The sequence below is a fragment of the Lissotriton helveticus genome, chromosome 2_1, assembly GCF_964261635.1.
Source record: "Lissotriton helveticus chromosome 2_1, aLisHel1.1, whole genome shotgun sequence".
Lineage (NCBI taxonomy): Eukaryota > Metazoa > Chordata > Amphibia > Caudata > Salamandridae > Lissotriton > Lissotriton helveticus.
The window spans coordinates 69,317,167-69,335,484 of record NC_136059.1 but is presented as its reverse complement, the minus strand read 5'-3'; the positions used below and the strand labels follow the sequence as shown (position 1 = coordinate 69,335,484).

Here is an 18,318-nt window from a genome sequence, read left to right as displayed (position 1 = left end):
TGTTCCCATTTGTCACTTGTATGGAGTGGGTGATTCTTGTGTCACTTAAACCAATATTGCATATGAAATGTACTAAAGAGATGCACATTTTGTTGCATGCCTTGTTCTAAAGAAAACGTTATTTTTTTCTTTTTAGTCCATGACAGCAGTGCCAGCAGTCTCCCAATTAGGTGTAGTGGAACACCGCGTGACCCTGAGTGACATCCCAGGTAGTTGCACCCAGGTGTCCAGTGCCAGCGCAGTCTCTCCAGGAGAAGCTGTCCCCCACAACGCTAATGAGGTACATCTTCTACTCTTCACTTAGCCCCCCACCAAATCATCCACCGGTCTATGGGAGAGGTAGAATCATGTATGATTAGCTATCCACAACTTCAAGGCTGGACTGGCCGGGCGGGCATCAAGTGTTTCCCCAAGAGGCCGGAATGGTGGGGGGCGATTTTGTTAGGGGGGTAGTTTTGAGGCAGTTTTCAAAGCACTGCAAAGTTCATTGTATATTCAGCAGTTTTCGGGCAACAATAAAAGTTGACTCCGGTGATTAATGTGCCTGTGGGAGAGAGTTGGGGTTTTGTCTAGTGGCAGTTTTGACTCATCTAAGGCCCAAAGGGTTAATATATTCACTGTAAAGAACGTGTACCATGCATATCAAAGGACAATATTTAATGTGCATAGCTCAGCGAGTTTCTGCTTTTGTCACAGAGATTCTGTTGTCATTGTGCAGTCCATAAATTACATTCGTAATCTGGCACTGTGAGCTATGAACTGCCATCTAAGAGCTGCATGCAAGCGGCATGGTACAGGTTAAAAAGTTATGTTTTTTTCTAGTCATTCTATCCTGATGTTGATAAAAAAGATTTGTTTGTGTAAAAAATACTATTATTATTAATGTCAACCCTAACCACTGTGTTATGTTCTAAATCCTGAGTTTGTGCTTCTCCAGACCAAGCACTCTTAAAAAGTGCCTACTGGTATGGATGATAGGTAGTCCACTTTGCCTTATGTAACATTTTCCATACACTGATTTACACACGTATGGTTCATTGTCTCTTTATGTGTGACAATGGATGATAAACACTTGCCTGGCACTCAACACAGAGAAAACATAAGTCCTTATACTCGGCTCCACCCCCTCCGCATGGGGCGACTCCTGGAGACCCCAGCCCCCGGAAATCCCCCACCCCGACAGACCACGCACAAAACCTCTGCATCATACTAAACCTGTCGCTCACAATGAACCGCCAGATCAACGCCGTCTCATCGACCTGCTTCAACACCCTTCGCATGCTGCGGAAGACGTTCAGATGGATCCCTTCGTAATCCAGAAAAATGTCACACAGGCTCTCATTAGCAGCAGACTGGACTATGGCAATGCCTTCTGCGCCGGAATCAACAAGAAACTCCTTTGCAAACTCCAGAACGCAGCACCCATACTGATCTACGATATCTCCTGTCGCAGCCACATCGCCCAACACCTCCGCGATCTTCACTGGTTCCCAGTCAAAAGAAGAATAACCTTCAAGCACATCACCCACACATACAAGGCCCTTCACAACACCGGACCAATATACCTGAACAAACGCCTCTCCTTCCATGCATCAAAAAGACACCTATGATCAGCTGACCTTGCTTTGACCAGAACAGGTGGAAGGTATTTCTCCTACCTTGCCGCCAAGGCCTGGATCAACCTCCTCCTCCACTTCCGACATGCCCCCACACTGCCCCAATTCAGGAAGGACCTCAAAACCTCAAAACCTGGCTCTTCGGATGACCCCAGCACTCAAAAACATTGCGCTTTTTCCCCCCATCTCCTAGAGACCGCCGTGGCGAGTAGTTGTGCTTTACCAACACTGATGATTGATTGATTGATGTGTGAGATGTAAAGTGCTCTGACCCCCTACACTGGTATGAGAGGTGAGAGGTGAGAGGCACTGTTGGAGGGTGATAGTGAGGTAATCATTGAAGAGCCCCAACAAAGATTGTTGAATCCTATTGCGCTCTAAGGTCATCATTTACTATACTTTTAAATATAATACGATTGAATATATAATGAAAAAGGTGTTGTAGAATGCACCTTTTTTCCTCAAATTTACGTCGGGGAGAAGCCCCACCCTCCAGAAAAAACTTTTTGTAGTAGTCAAGCTCACCCGCTTGACCTGAACGTTGGCTGGTCTCACTTAGTTGTTTTGTTGTGCTATAACTGACATAAAATAGACAGAGTAAACCTTGTGCTGTCTGTATCATTACTTGTAACACCGATGTGAAAAACCCTGGCATTGACAATAAACCGGTTGCAATTTTACGTTGTGGGCCCCTCACACCCATCCACCCAATATCAGCATTTTCCCCCTGCTCTGATAAGTTTTATGGGGTGGATGAGTCATGTGGGAGCCATGCACGTGATCTCTCATCTTGGTGTCTTTGCCCAACCCTCTGCTCTGACCCAAACCAAAAAGAATGCTTGTGAACCTGCACCCTCTATCCACTCTTACCAATGTCTACTCTCTGTCCTCCCATGGCACTGACCACCCCCATTCTGTCTCGATATAGAAAAGCTCCTCACCCTGCCTCCGTTGCTCACCACCCTCGCAGCACTCCATCGCTGCCCCAAGCGCTCTCTGCTCTCACATTGAGAGTGGAGGGTCGAAGCGCGCTGATAGTGTCTGTGTGAGAGCCTTTAATAAGCACAGCTTGTCTTTTTCTATCAGCCTAATCAGACATCGACTGCTGATGGGCGTTGTTGGTGATAGTGTGCCACCAGTATACCCCAGGGGTGTGGAATTTAATAAAATATCTACTTGTCAATGGGACAGGTTGCTTCATAAAACGACTTGTCCTCTAACAAAAATCCCCTTATCCCTTTAGGGCCATGTAGCACGGCGACAAATTATGGAAGCAATCTCATTATATAAGAGGTCTGGTAATAGCCTCTCTGATTATACCAGAGGTCATACCATAATAGGCATACGGCTTCCGGGAGTGCGCAGCGGCTCGCCACAAGCACGAGTATGTGCTTTGAAAAAGAGCAGACTGCTCTCCCCAGCGCGCACCACTTACGGGTGCACCCCTCCGCCTCTCTCTCCCGCTGCAGCCTGCATGCCTTTTTTTTTTATTAATACTTTTAGCGTGAGGGGCTAGTTTGATAACCATGTTATAGTGACCTCTCCCAAAAATCACCACTATGCCCGGATCCCTTAGATACACTCACAGGTGACAGGATGGTTTTAAGGTAAGTACTTGGTAAATATCAGCGCAATTCAATGAACACGGTGGGAGGAGGTTGGTGCTTCAGAAAAGCACCAGTTGCTTGAGACACATTAACATTATGTGGTTTATGAAAATAGACCAAATGCAATGAGCTTTGTTCTCTTGAACCTATCGTGCACTTAATTCATTATCTTTCATGGGACGCCAATGTTCAGACGCATAGAGTCGATGCTGCTCAGTAAGCAAGGCACAAAGCACTGCATATTACCAGGGTTTATTGCAATATTTTAAGACAATCATAATGGGTCACAGTGTTAGATAAAAATATGAATACATGACACTGATACCTTCTTAGTGTAATCTGTGTGCAGTATTAAAAATTCCAAACCTTGGTCAACAGCAAACCCACAGAACATGAAGGTGAAAATCTGATACAGCTAAGAAAATATTGGTTAACAATGAGGTAAAAAAAAAATAGCCTTTTGTGTTGTCAGCAGAGCAATCAGCCTACAGGGTTCTGGAAAACACTCTAATATCCAGCGCCTGCAGCTAAAAATAGCTAGCACCTATTTCTAATTAGTAAAATTCTTACTTGTAAAAACGGATGCATACTCTTGGCAAAAACTGCAATTTTATACTTGCGCCAATAAAGCATTAGTGCATCTTATGAACCCGGATTACAAACGAATCACGCAAGGAGAATGGTCAGGGAATTTGATGTCACATTTCCAGAAAATATCACAAAAGGGTGGCTCCTTAACATAAGAGTACCGTTCTATTTTGCGTTGTTGCTTATCACCGATCTGAACTATATTGATCATCACAGGGTCAGAAATGCAATCGCCCCTTGCACTCCGCTCTACAGTGGGATCACGTGACCACAACTCTAGAAGTAGAGCAAACACCCAGCCTCAGCAGAGAACTTTGAAAAACCTTCTGAAATATACCCGCTAAGTCTGGGGCTGTCCATGTCCCATACATAACACATTAAACAAGCATTTGCAATGGAATAGGTCTCGAAGTTGTGAGAGTCTGAGCTATTGGCATTGTAAATGGTAATGCCTTTTATTTACGTGTTGGTTTTCAAAACCATAAATAAATAAAAGGCATTGTCATTTACAATGCCAACAGCTTAAACTCTTGCAAATGCGAGACCTATTGCATTGCAAATGCTTGTTTCCTTAGTTGCATTTTTTTATAAACATTTTACTTTAAAAGCAATGAATCATCAGTCTTGCTTTCAAGCTTTTGCATATGTTTGTATCTAATCAGAGAGCATCCTGGGAACATTATACATAGCCTCATATTGTTAAACTTTGCAAACATGTGTACTGGAAACACTGTCAGTAGAGTCGTCTGAACTTCCAACATTTCCTTAGAGCGCTCACCCTAATATTAAAGGCTTTGTATTAATGAACCATAAATACAAGTTCGAACAGCATTAACTTTTGGACACAAGCGTTTGCTTAACTGCAGACAGTGCCTTTCCCTGTTCCATAATGTCGTACTGTAAACTGGCAGCCAAAAGCAGGAGGCTGGGCCTACTTGTCCCAAGGACAAAATAAACATGAAAACGTGTTGTCCTTGACCCCAAACCATCTGTCCTGAGTGTCTGTGGTAAAGGAATTCCACACTCCTGATCCTCCCCCTCCTCTGCTAGCCTACATCAGCCAGACGATCCCTGAATGTTACACAGTGTTTTTTGCTCTGGAGAGCTGCGCTGTGCTGGTCATTTGGTGAGCTTCTACATGAATGTGTTGTCAGCCTTCCTGATTTGTAAATGCTTCACTATAGTGTTTACCATTTTTAGGTCGAGCCTGAGCATCGCATGCGCTGCTCTGCGGCATGCTGTATTGGAGAATGCACTTGAAGCCCCGTCCTCTCTCCGCCCAAATTTGTCATTGGCTTAGGCCGTTGCCTTTCGTAAATGCTTTCTTCTGATTCGTACATAGGCTTTTTTTGTCAATCCTTAGTACTGCCTTGTCTTCATTTGTAACCTTCCATGAGGACTGGTACTCTTACTGTGGTTGTTACACGGTCTGCTTTATAAGTTAGTAAGCACTATTTTCTTTAATGTTCTTCCCCTATTTCACCCACAACATCGCAGCACCTGCCCGCTTTTATTTGAATAGTAATGTATTTTTATTCAAATTACAGTGCGGTCGACTTTATAGCGGCCACGTTTATTTAATTATTTAATACACTGCGCGGGCCGCTTTCACTTCAGCGGCTGCGCTTATTTGATTACCAGCGTGGGCCGCTTTCATTTTAGCCGCGCTACGAAACCTTTTACATTTTTTTTTTAACTTGGGGTGAAAGCGCCATACGCACCTTCACTTTAGTGTTGGCTGCGACCCTTTGTTTACTCGCTTCTCATTGTAACCTGAGTATGCGAGCAGCGTCTAAGAAAAAGAGCGTGGCCACCAATGTAGTGGTCTCGCATTTGCAAGAGTCTAAGCTCTGCGCATTAAAAACAACATTGCATTTTATATATGTGTTCCTTTTAAAAACACATAAATAAAAGGCATTGTCATTTTCAATGCCAATATCTTAAATGCTCACAAATGTTAGACCTATTGCATTGAAAATGCTTGTTTACTGGCTCTGAACAAGACAGGCCATAACTGCAGTTACCATGGTCAGCACAGCAGCCCAGGCTCGGTCTTGGGCTGGAGAATATGAATCAGCAGCAGTGCGTGGTGGTGCCGCGTCAATTAGGCGTGCCATAGGGCAATGCGACCGGTGTGGCTGCACTGGGCACTGACCTGAAGGGGGGGGAGATGCTGTGTTTAACATAACTTAAAGCACCTGCTGCAGACTTCCCTGGGTGTCCAGCTCTCAGGCAGCAATATAAATGCCATAATAACTCTTGTGATTAATGTTCCTGCTAGAGAGTGATCAGATTTTTGTCTAGTGCCAGTTTTGACTCTTCATAAAGTAGCCTAGAGGGTTAATATGCCTGCTGCAAAGAACAGATCTGTATTTTGTGTGGATAGCTGAGCGAATTAGTAACGGTAGCGTTTACCAGCACTTTAAAACAAATTAAAAGTATGTGACAGAGGGGTTATGGAGAGATGAGGGGCACTTTTGCCGGGTGGTAGGGAAGGAATCCAAGGAGGAGGTCATCATGGGTCGAAAAAAGGTTGTTGCACCGGCCGCCATCAGCGCCAAAGCCGGCCCTGTCGTCAATTGAAGCTTTACTGTGATTCACCTCCACATGTGAGCCACACACACTGCCCATTGTCTGTGATTTTTTAAATTCATTTGTGCTTACTGTTTGCCTGACTACGTACATATACCATGTCTCTATACACAGTCCCGTTTCCCCTTCATTTTCGCGATGCAGGGTTAATGGCGAAGGAGGCGAGCTCCCCTCTTACAGCAGTACCACTATTTCCCATTATGAGAATGAGGAATAAGAACTAATAATGTTCACCCTGACGCATAGCGAGTTAAATTGCACATGTCCGAAATTAGATCTTGCTTGTCAACTGAAGTGGATGCTGGTGGTCCCTGTGCACATGATGTATCAGAGTCTGGAGACAGACACCAGAGCCCCCAAGTCTCAGGGTTGCCTCGCCTCGCGTTGCAAAGTGACAGCCGGTGAATCCAGATTCTGGTACCTGGAGACAGACTCCAGAGCCCCCAAGTCTCAGGGTTGCCTTGCACAGTGACAGCCGGTGAATCCAGACTCTGGTGCCTGGAGACTGACACCCGAGCCCCAAGTCTCAGGGTTGCCTCGCCTTGCACAGTGACAGCTGGTGAATCCAGACTCTGGTGCCTGGAGACAGACCTAAGAGCCCCCAAGTCTCAGGGTTGCCTCGCCTTGCACATTGATGGCTGGTGAATCCAAACTCTGGTGCCTGGAGACAGACACCCGAGCCCCAAGTCTCAGGGTTGCCTCGCCTCGCGTTGCACAGTGACAGCCGGTGAATCCAGACTCTGGTGCCTGGAGACAGACACCCTAGCCCCAAGTCTCAGGGTTGCCTTGCACAGTGACAGCCGGTGAACCCAGACTCTGGTGCCTGGAGATAGACACCCTAGCCCCAAGTCTCAGGGTTGCCTTGCACAGTGACAGCCGGTGAACCAAGACTCTAGTGCCTGGAGACAGACCCCAGAGCCCCCAAGTCTCTGGGTTGCCTTGCACAGTGACAGCCGGTGAATCCAGACTCTGGTGCCTGAGTCTGGATTCACCGGCTGTCAGTGTGCAAGGCAAGGCAACCCTGAGACTTGGGCGCTCTGGACGCTAGGCTGGCTGTAGCAGCCCCTGTGCAAGCAGACCATCATCTTATGCACTGGTGCTGTCACAGGTGTGCTGCACCGCCTCAGTCACTGCAGTCAGGTGCATGGCCATGTTCTCTCTGCATTGAAGGAATGGAGTTAAAGTTAAAGAAAAGAAACGCACACCTGTCCTCCACCTCAGCTCTGCCTTCACTTGCTTAATCCTTGCTTAATTTAAGTTCAGATTGCATGGAAGATTTGTTAAGTTATACGCTTTGCATTTAATTATTAAGGAAAATATTTATTAAAATAACAAAGGGCCTAGAGGTAGAGTTCTTCTATTGGACGTGACGGATATTCTGTCTACCTTATTACCAATGCCTTATATCGTACAACATTTGTAATAAAGTGGACAGGTTAACCCTCGCGTTTATGATGTAGAAGTCCATCCACCAAACTCTAAGTCAGGATCAAAGCATTTATACCAGAAACTCAGTCCCTAGTAACACGGAGGCGCCTTAGCGTTTTGGAGGATGAATAATTGCATGGTGCCAGACGCACAAAGTTTAAATTGTGCGTGGTGCTGGTATGCAGGTGGAAATCGCATATTCTGGGTTCACAGAATCAACAGAAATGTTTGCCTGCTGCTTAAATTCGCCACTGTTGACCTTCCGCCAGTTGAGTGGACTGTCCATTGGCGTAAATCTGTGACCAAGGCGAGACAGGGCGCGTTCTTCGTCTGGCGGCATGGACAGTGTAGGTGAACACCAGAACCATCTTACATGTTCAGACACTTTCTTTCAGGTTGTTTCAAGAGCTGAGAGTATACTTAAAAATCAAAATGTGTACAGTGTCTAGACCTACTTCTGTAAAGTTTTGTGAATCACCAACATATGTAAATTGGAACACATCACAGATGTAAATCGACAAGACATTTATTCACCTGTGTGTGAATTGACCTGTGAGGCAGTTGTGACGGATGGGACCATATTTTGACAGTATAGGACATTATCGTAGTTTGCGAACATGACTTCCTCTGAACACGGTGGAACCTTGGTCAAGAAACCCTACCTCAAACAGTGCAGTTCAACAACCTCTACTGCTAAATTCCTGACTTGCTCTCCCTGACAAATAGGAAGTTGTAGGCACAGCCTTTCAGCATACCCTGCAAACATGGAGCTTCTCATTTCAAGACTACTTTTATTTTCGAATACCTGCTATTGGGACACTTGTTTTGGGTCTCACTCCTCTTTGTGAAGGATGTTTATGCTTCATACCCTAGTTCTAAGCAGTCTCCAGTCTTTCTTTGTCTGCCTTGAGCTTTCACCACCACAGCTGGCTCCAGCACTCCAGATAAGGCCTTCCTTGTGATGTTCAGGGTGCTAACATACCCTCTCCATGGTTTCTGGTTTTATCTTACTCTCCCGGTCCATCCACAACCAGGTAACTCTGCAGTCCAAAGTAGTGGTAGTTCAAAGGTTTCTATTTGCTTTAAACCGTTTTTTTTCGTTCATATTCCATTTTGTACAGCTTTTTGAGCTTTGATATTTCTATCTTTAATATATCAATTGGCTGCACTGAACCTAAATTGAAACCTTAGCACACACCCATCCACCTTATCGACATCATGCCTGTGTGTTCCGCTTATTTTATCACTTCAATTCCAGGCAGAGCCCATTCACTATCTGCTTCAGTTTTCCTACATTTAAGTACAAAAAAAACAACCAATGTTTGCCTGGCATGACTTCCCCTCCTGAAACCATCCTGTCTCCCCTCTTAACAAGGTACCCTGTTAGACGTTCCATATCAGTGGAGTTGGGCTGCAATCGCTTTTCTCCAGGTTTTTGAGCCTTTGTCTTGAGCAGGTGATTGTGAGATTACAATATGTGTTGAATATTGTGCTGTTAACAGATATACTCCCTGCTATGAATGAATTCTTAGACATTGTGTTTTATATCGGCAGGGCCAGGAGTCATGGTACCAGCTTCCAGCAGAAGATGCTACGGCAGCATCCGCGACCAGGTTTGGAGTGACCGGGCTTGAGACTGACCAGACCGAATTCCCCACGCTGGAGGAAGGCACCCTGATGTCATCTGAAGATACTGGAACTGCTGCAGTGCAAGGCCTCTTTCAGTCTGGCCTTTTAGGTACAGCTTCTGTCCAGTTTTCAGTCAATGTGGCCAGAATGAGCTCTGAGGTTGATGCACACTGCCCTAAGGCCTCACCTTTTGAGGACAGTAGGTTTCGATTGTATTCTCTGCAGTTCTTACTGTCCAGTTCTGTGATGAACAAGACACAAAGTGTAGCACAGGATTCAGTTTATTACTTGCTACTCTTTCAGTTTTGCTCTCCCTCCTTCCCAGCCTCTTTGATCCCCATTATGTTATGCTACCAATCTCTTGCATTCCCTTGTGCCTGTGACATCCTTGGATCAGGTCATCAGCTCCTGGATTGTTACTGGATCATGTCTGAGTCTCCCCATTGGATAATCCTCCATTGTCATACGTCAAGGCAGCTCTTTTCCTAGGGTGTCAGTACCTTGAAAATAAAGAAAAGGGCAGGATTGTCCGCATTTGAAGTTTGCCATATCTGCACCGTCCACCTTATGTCCAATTCTGATCATTCGAGGGTTGTCTGTCAAAATACGGAGTACAAAAATATTGTGGTGTCAAAATGGCGTAAAGTTAAGTGCATATAAGTGAGCACAGCTTTCCTTTGCACGGTTGCATTGACCGGTGTGCCACGCGTCAGTTCTGATATGACTAATATTTACCATATCGATCGCTAAAATACGTAAGTATTCTTGTATTGGATTCCATCAGTCATGATTCAGGTGTCCCTTGAAACTGAAGTGGATCCGGTATTGACTGTTTCTGATTGAAGTCCACCATATGCAGTGCAGTCTTGAAACTGGTGTGGGCCTTGATCTGGCCGCAGCCACTGGCTAGCATGTTAATCACTTAACAGAGCACCTGGTTACCATATCTGGTTTCCTTGCGCTTAGTGGCAGAAGCGTCCGTTCACAATGCTCTCGGGAGGGCTCCTTGAGTCCTCCATCAGCAGTATCAAGCAGAAAATGTGTTTGTGTCTCTACAAAAGGCAGTTAGCCGTGAAAGTCAAACATAACAGTTTTAAGCCGTATTAATGGAGTCGCGCAGCGTGGTCACCATGGCAGCTGTCTTTGCAGTAAACAGAATGGAAATCCAGGCTGGAGCCATTCATGCCCAAGCTGGCAGCGTCTTCTAGAGGCTGTTCAAGCGGTTATTGGGAGTCGTAACTGTTTCCTTTCCGTAGAGTTCATGGCTTGTTTTTCTCTTGTGCCCTGAATGTTAGTTTGTATTCTATTTGGGTCAACTGCTGGGGTGTTGCTTGTTCCTGAAAATACTGAAACCCACTAGTTTTTAGGAAAACTGGCACAAAACAGTGTTTATGACCTTCATGCCCTGCACTTACAAACGCAATAAATAACTTTTTCCTCGTGATTTTCGGCACACGTTATCCCAGCATACCCTGATTTAGGAATTCGTTATTTTCTACACTGCTTGTATGCAGCAGTTGAGAGACACCTGTATGAAAACATTTTGACTTGGTACCATAGATTTGCAGATGCCTTTAATGGCAATGGACAACGTAAATAAAAGGAAAAGACCTTCCCTTTCCTCACATTCTCCTTGAAACCCTGATTTTTTAGTTGTTTGGATCTTGAAGGAAGATGCCTACATTTGTGAAATTGAAGGCAAGCACCATCTTCAAACCAGTGTTTTGATGCCTGACTTCCCATCATTAGTATAGGGCAGCGCGGACCTTTCTCACATGCAAGCAGCAGAAGTGCAGTTGTTGCCGGGACAAGACCAATAGACAGTCTGTGCCCGGTTTTTAACAGGGGCAAGGTGGTGGCCTGTTGGTAGAGTTTGTTAACAAGCTTAACCCGTTAAGTGCTGCGCACGTTCAACGGACGTCGCGTGCACTACCTCGGTAGTGCTGCGCACGTCCGCTGAACATGGCAGCCCCGCCCACGCAATAGAACATTCCGCACCAGCGTGGAACGTTCAGCGCAGCGGAGGGGTTAAAGGAAAAAGTCTTGAGGAAGATAGTAATGGAAACAATGTGTGTTTGCTTTTTTGGTCTGGCTTGACAGTGCAGCTGTTGCCAGACAATTATGTGAGACTCACCAAGACAGGGCCTTTTGCTCCACCCACATGTTGGAACCTAGGAGTACAGTTTTTGATTGGACAGAACGTGTGTACTTTAACCAAAAAATGCCTGCTTTCCACACAGCTGTGATCATTTTGTTTATTTATCCTGCTGCCCAAGGTTGAACTTTCAAGGGCCCACACATGCTATTAAATAGTCGTAGAAAACTAGGTAATGTATGGTGTTTTTCTCAGGCAGCAGCGCAGATGGGAGGAGGACAATCATTAACCCACATGGACTTTTATATCTGACTTACAGTGCAAATGTCACCTGACCTTTTAACCTACACCAGTATCTTGCTTCTACACAAATACATATCCATTACTACGAATCTACTTCTAATACTTCACATTACCATACAATATTCTTCTACATCCAGACCTATCTGCATTTCCAATGCTTGTCACTTACTGTGTTCCATTTTAAAGGGTGTTTATGGATACAGAAATGCGTAATGCTATAATGCAACAGGTAATGATTATCTAGTTGTATTTCTGCTCCAATTTCCCATCTGTTGCTCTAGCCGGGAGGTTTGATATTTTGTTATGTTAGGGTACAATAACTTCATAACACTGGTTTTCCACTCTTGACCACTTGCAGGCAGGCAATATGGTCCTTTTTTTTTTTTTTTTTCTTTTTGTAGAGTTTTATATAGCGCGAACTAGACCCTTCAAATGGTGCTTTACAGGTGCATTCCAGAAGTGGCAGCCCATCTGCACAAATGCAAGCTACCTGAAGGCACACAGAGAGGCCTTCTTTTTCTGAAAACACTGAAGTGGTTTTATTATTGTTTTCGTTCCAGTTGATGCAGTTTAACAGTCTAACTCATCCCCCATCTGTATTATATTCACATCGCTGCCGGTCGACTACATTTAAGCGCCCTACCAATATCATCCTCATAAGTCATTGTCGTTTGTTCTTCCTTTTTCTTGTCTTCCTTCTATTTTCCCTTCTCCTTCAAGCAGCCCACTGCTGGCTGAACACTTGATGAACTTCATGGCCCACTTTGCATCACCCAAATACTGCCTGGACCTTGCACCACCCACATACTGCCTGGACCTTGCACCACCCAAATACTGCCTGGACCTTGCACCACCCACATACTGCCTGGACCTTGCACCACCCACATACTGCCAGGACCTTGCACCACCCACATACTGCCAGGACCTTGCACCACCCACATACTGCCAGGACCTTGCACCACCCACATACTGCCTGGACCTTGCACCACCCACATACTGCCAGGACCTTGCACCACCCACATACTGCCAGGACCTTGCACCACCCACATACTGCCAGGACCTTGCACCACCCACATACTGCCTGGACCTTGCACCACCCACATACTGCCAGGACCTTGCACCACCCACATACTGCCAGGACCTTGCACCACCCACATACTGCCTGGACCTTGCACCACCCACATACTGCCTGGACCTTGCACCACCCACATACTGCCAGGACCTTGCACCACCCACATACTGCCAGGACCTTGCACCACCCACATACTGCCTGGACCTTGCACCACCCACATACTGCCAGGACCTTGCACCACCCACATACTGCCAGGACCTTGCACCACCCACATACTGCCAGGACCTTGCACCACCCACATACTGCCTGGACCTTGCACCACCCACATACTGCCAGGACCTTGCACCACCCACATACTGCCTGGACCTTGCACCACCCACATACTGCCTGGACCTTGCACCACCCACATACTGCCAGGACCTTGCACCACCCACATACTGCCAGGACCTTGCACCACCCACATACTGCCTGGACCTTGCACCACCCACATACTGCCAGGACCTTGCACCACCCACATACTGCCTGGACCTTGCACCACCCACATACTGCCAGGACCTTGCACCACCCACATACTGCCAGGACCTTGCACCACCCACATACTGCCAGGACCTTGCACCACCCACATACTGCCAGGACCTTGCACCACCCACATACTGCCTGGACCTTGCACTACCCTCAAACTGCCTGGACCTTGCACCACCCTCAAACTGCCTGGACCTTGGACCCCACACAGACTGGTTTGTGGTGTTGCCTAAACTTTGAAGCACCCACAAACTGCCTAGATTCGCTTGTATCATATATTGAAAAGCTTGGGAGTGGCAGATATTGAACATCACCGCTGTGTTGACAAGCACAGTTGAACGGCGTGGCTGTTAGATATTGAAAAGTGCAGCTGTTCTATGGATTGAAAAGTGTGGCTGTACCATATTTTGAAAAACAAGGCTGTATCGGATACTGAAACGTGTGGATGCATCGTACACTGAAAAGCAGACTGTGCTAAATATTGAAAAGAGTTGCTACACCTGGTGTCGGGCGCATGACTGTACCTGACATTGGAAGCCCAGCTGTACCAAACATTGTAAAGCATGGCCGTGTTGTCAGATATTGAAAGGCGCGGTAGTACAGATATTGAAAAGAGTTATTGTTCCAGATCTCCCTTAGATGCTGATTTCAATGTCTGTTTACTGTCGCTGTATGTATTATGTTGTTTACTTATATTCTGAATACAATTTAACATATTGCACATGTAATATTTCTATACTTGTATGTATGTGTATAGTATTTCTATAGTGAAAACACACCCAAAAGGCGACAGATCACTGTACATGGTCATAGACACGCGTAAAGTGACTGTGTAATAGGAGAGGAAGCTGGATGCTGAATGGTTCATGCAGTGTGATGTAGTATTCTTTAGTGGGTGAGTCTTCGACTCTTTCTTAAACTGAGCAGTGTTGGAGCAGTCCTGATGGAAATGGAGATGTTTTTCCTGGGTGCCTATAGTCTTGTTTCTTCTTTTTTATGCTTCTTAGTCTGATGATGTCTTCGCCTTAGCTGTGCAGAGAACTAAAAGAGATTAAGAGTGTGTCTGCAACATCAGCTGGTGTGCTTGTGGAGACGGCTTTCTAAATGATGCATCTGATTTTGAAGATGGATCAGGCATGCAAGGGGAGCCAATGGAGTTCCATCAGGATAGGGGCGATGTGTTCAGATTTCTTCATGTCCTGGATGAGATGTGCTGTGGTGCATAGCATGCTCCTAAGCAGTGCTAGTGTGGCGTCTGGAGGTCATGGGGTAGGGCGATGCAAGAGCACGAAGGTTTGAACGGCAGTTCGCTTTTTGGAAGAAACAGTTCAACTTTCTTTAGGAGAGATGGCTAGGACGACACCATCTTTGTGTTTTTTGGAAATCTGCTCCTTTAGGGTGAGGTTGGTGTCCAGGGAAAGTCCAAGTGACATGGCATTCTGTTCTGTGAGAGTTGGAGTTCAAAGCCATCAAGGTTCATGTAATTGATCCAGGGATGGTGGCTCAGTGGACAAATGCATCCATTGCAGGGACCTGTGTTCGACCTCATGGTCACAGGTTCAAATCCTGGTGGGTTCACTCTGCCTTTCATCCATCTGAAGTCGATAAAATGAGTACCATTGAGTTGGGTAACAATGAACATCTGTTATTCAGCGCCAAGAGACCTCTGGGTGAACGTGCGCTTTTATAAATACACATGTTATGTTATTAGGTTTATTGTTCTGGGCAAATAACAGGAATTCTTTTTTAGTTGAATTGAACTTCAGGTAAGCGCTGGACGTCCAGATCTGGGTGATCTGCAGCCAGTGTTTGAGGCGTTGGCTTTCTGTAGCACAGGAGACTTTCATGTGGAGGTGTGCATCATATACATTTTGGTGACTGTTGATGCTAATATCTGAGCACTAAGTGGCTCCGTGCAGAAGTTGAAGATGCCGTGAGATAGTTTGGAACCCTGGGGGATTCGCAGGTGATAGGGATCTCTTGTGATCTGGCGGTGCCCACTTGAACACACTAGTGTCGGTTGGAAAGGTAGGAGGAGAACCACTGAAGGACATTACCAGAGATTGCCACTCAGGCTCCAGGGTGCATATGAGGATGGGATGGTCGACTGTGCTCGAGGCAGCTGAGGTCCAGCAATAATAGGAAGCAGGAGTCCTCTTCATCTGTGGTGAAAAAGACATTGTCCACAATGTGTCGAGCATTGGCCTCCATGCTTCAGTGTGATCTGAAGCCAGACTGATAGTTGAGCTCGAGGTGGGAAGCATTGATGTGATCTTGGAGTTGAACATAGACAGTTTTTTCAATGGTGTTGCCAATGAAGGATAGGTGAGTGATGCGCCGGTAGTTGGTGTGGTCATGAGGGTCTAGTGTAGGTAATTGAACGGTCTGGTCTGCTCTGAGAGCTTCTGAGGTGATGTCTTTAGTGAAGGAGGCATTATCAATGGTCAGTTGGGGTGAGAGAGTGCCCCCAGAGAGAGCTTTGATGAAGCACCATGGTAAGGCATCATCTTAATAAGAAGTGGCTTTGAGGCAGTTGAGTATGTCAGTGAGATCTGGAAGAGATAAGGCTTTGAAGGCTAACCACGGTGGGATTCTACGGGAGAGGTGGGTGGAATTGAAGAAGCAAGCTTGGTGTCATTGATGTTCCGTCTGATCTTCTGTATTTTTTCTGTGGAGTGAGGATTGGGGTCATCAGGTGGGGATGATGCAGTACTTGATTGTCTTGGAAAGCATTCTGCTTCTGTTGGTGGCTTCACTGATGTGATCAACTATGTGACCAACTTGACTATTAGCTGTCATTTTTACTGAAGCTAATTCACATCTTAAATTTCCTAGAAATGCAGGATACCAACCTCTCGCCTCATCTCCCCCTTCTGAAATCTGACTCCCTCCAAGTGTACAATACTTTTGAAGAGACCTTATTTCAGCGGACTGAACTCAATTTTGCTCCTTTGAGGTAAGTGATCTTCATACCCTTTCATTCTGGATGTGTGAAATGCGTCAGCCTTGCACATTGCGTACTGAAGTTCTTTTTGATAACATCTGGAAGAAGACTCTTTCTGAGGACTTCAGGATCTTGGAGATGTGTCCAGAGACCTCATTGGCAGAAAGTGACTAGACCCTCCCACTGAGTTTCTGGATCTTTCAGATGTGTCTAGAGACCCTTTTTGATAGAAAGTGACACTGAAAATGACCATCAGACCTCTCCATTCCCTGTACACTGAACTTCTATAAAAAATACTTTAAGGATTATTTATTGTTCCGAGGACTGGCTTGCTGTGAGGCTTGTGTGTCTGAGTCACCACCTTCACTAGCCTGACTGCAGCCTGCAGAATCCAGAGAACAGGAGGGAAAAATAGCGACATTGGGTCACCAAACCACAGCATACCTGCTTCACTTATATGTGAAGACAGATCCCCAGGGGCTCGACTCATGTCTTCGCAAAACCCTAATGTCCCCAAAAGGCTGGAAGTTTTTCCAAGTGCATATGTGAAATATCTGCACTTTTTCTGTCCTTGGCCACATGACTTTCCCAGATACAATAGCAGACAGTAGAAACCAAACAGATCCTCCTCTCCAAAATTAGTTTCAGTAGTACTGGGTCTGTGCAAATTCCTAGTCTCTAATGAAGTAAGGGAATAGAGTGAGCATCGACGAGACAGCCAACATTTATTGGCAGATGTCCAATTATTGGCCATCTTTAAATGAGGCCGTACATTTCTTACTTTTTTCGTGGCTGGGCCCAACTAGTGTTTGTTTGCTGCCTGTATTATTACATATTCCTATTTTCTCGTGAACATTAGGCTGTTATATCTAATGCGTTAAAAAGATAGACAATTTCTGAGCTAGGATTCCAAAACACTGAGATGGCTGCATTTCTCCCATATTTCTTCAATTTCACGCAGTCTGGTAACAAGGAGCCCCCAATATTGAGTGAGGAAAGCGCAGTTCAGTGAATTACCATAAAATATGGCGCATACAGGCGAGTAGATATTAAGATACAGCACTTGTAGTCAGGTGTTGCTAATATGGAATGAATAGGGCGCTCAATGTGTCTGTGCACACATGTATAGGTGGCAGGAGTTGTTCACACCCTTGCCTAGTGTGCAGCTCTTAGGGCCAGATGTACGACCTGTTTTTGCATGCGCAAACTGGTTTGCGAACCTGTTTGCGTATGCAAAAAACTATTGGGCCATGTACGTAGCCTATTTAGCGAGTTGCAATTATCTTGCGACTCGCTAAATAGGTTTTGCTACTCGCTATTTGGCAGGGGCGTTCCCTCCCAAATAGCGAGTCTCAAAACCATGTACAAATGTTTTGCGACCGCAAAAACACTCGCAGTTACCATCTACTTCAAGTCGGTGGTAATACATTCACAAATTGGAAGGGGCCCATATTGGAACCCTTCCCCTTTGCAAATGCATGCAAATGTATTTTTTAAGGGCAGGCAGTGGTCCCTTCCTTCAAAAAATGGAAGGAAAACGTTTCTTTTTTTTTTATGCAGCTTGTTTCATTTAAGGAAAACGAGCTGCATTTAAAAAAAAAAAAAAAACGCTAGGATGTGGAACCAGCTGCCAGAAAAACTGCGGCTGGAACCCTCTGAGTCAAACTTACGAAGAGACCTGAAAACAGTCCTCTTCCCCAAGGACTAAGACCGGAGTTAAGCTCTTCTCTCAATCATGCCACGAACACCTGGAAACAACTGTAGCATTGCCAGCGCGGGGACACTTGCTAGTGTAACCATGCGCTTTATAAAATAAAATAAATAAATAAAATAAAATTGTATAAATTATACATGAAATGATTGCCTAGTTTGTCAGTGCTCATTCCGAATGCGATATTGTTGTGTGAATACCTGTAGGTGTC

At 45.5% G+C, this 18,318-nt stretch overlaps 1 protein-coding gene across 2 annotated transcripts in view; it reads left to right on the top strand.

Moving 5' to 3' along the window:
• ALMS1 (ALMS1 centrosome and basal body associated protein) overlaps positions 1 to 18,318 on the top strand; it is a 222,885-nt gene that overhangs the window by 31,772 nt on the left and 172,795 nt on the right. The window contains exons 2-4 of one of the 2 annotated variants that reach the window (XM_078674479.1): positions 137 to 280; positions 9,386 to 9,569; positions 16,288 to 16,408. In XM_078674479.1, the coding sequence (XP_078530605.1) occupies positions 137 to 280; positions 9,386 to 9,569; positions 16,288 to 16,408 (449 nt within the window). The remainder of the gene's footprint in view (positions 1 to 136; positions 281 to 9,385; positions 9,570 to 16,287; positions 16,409 to 18,318) is intronic. The other variant, XM_078674480.1, reaches the window with a different exon arrangement.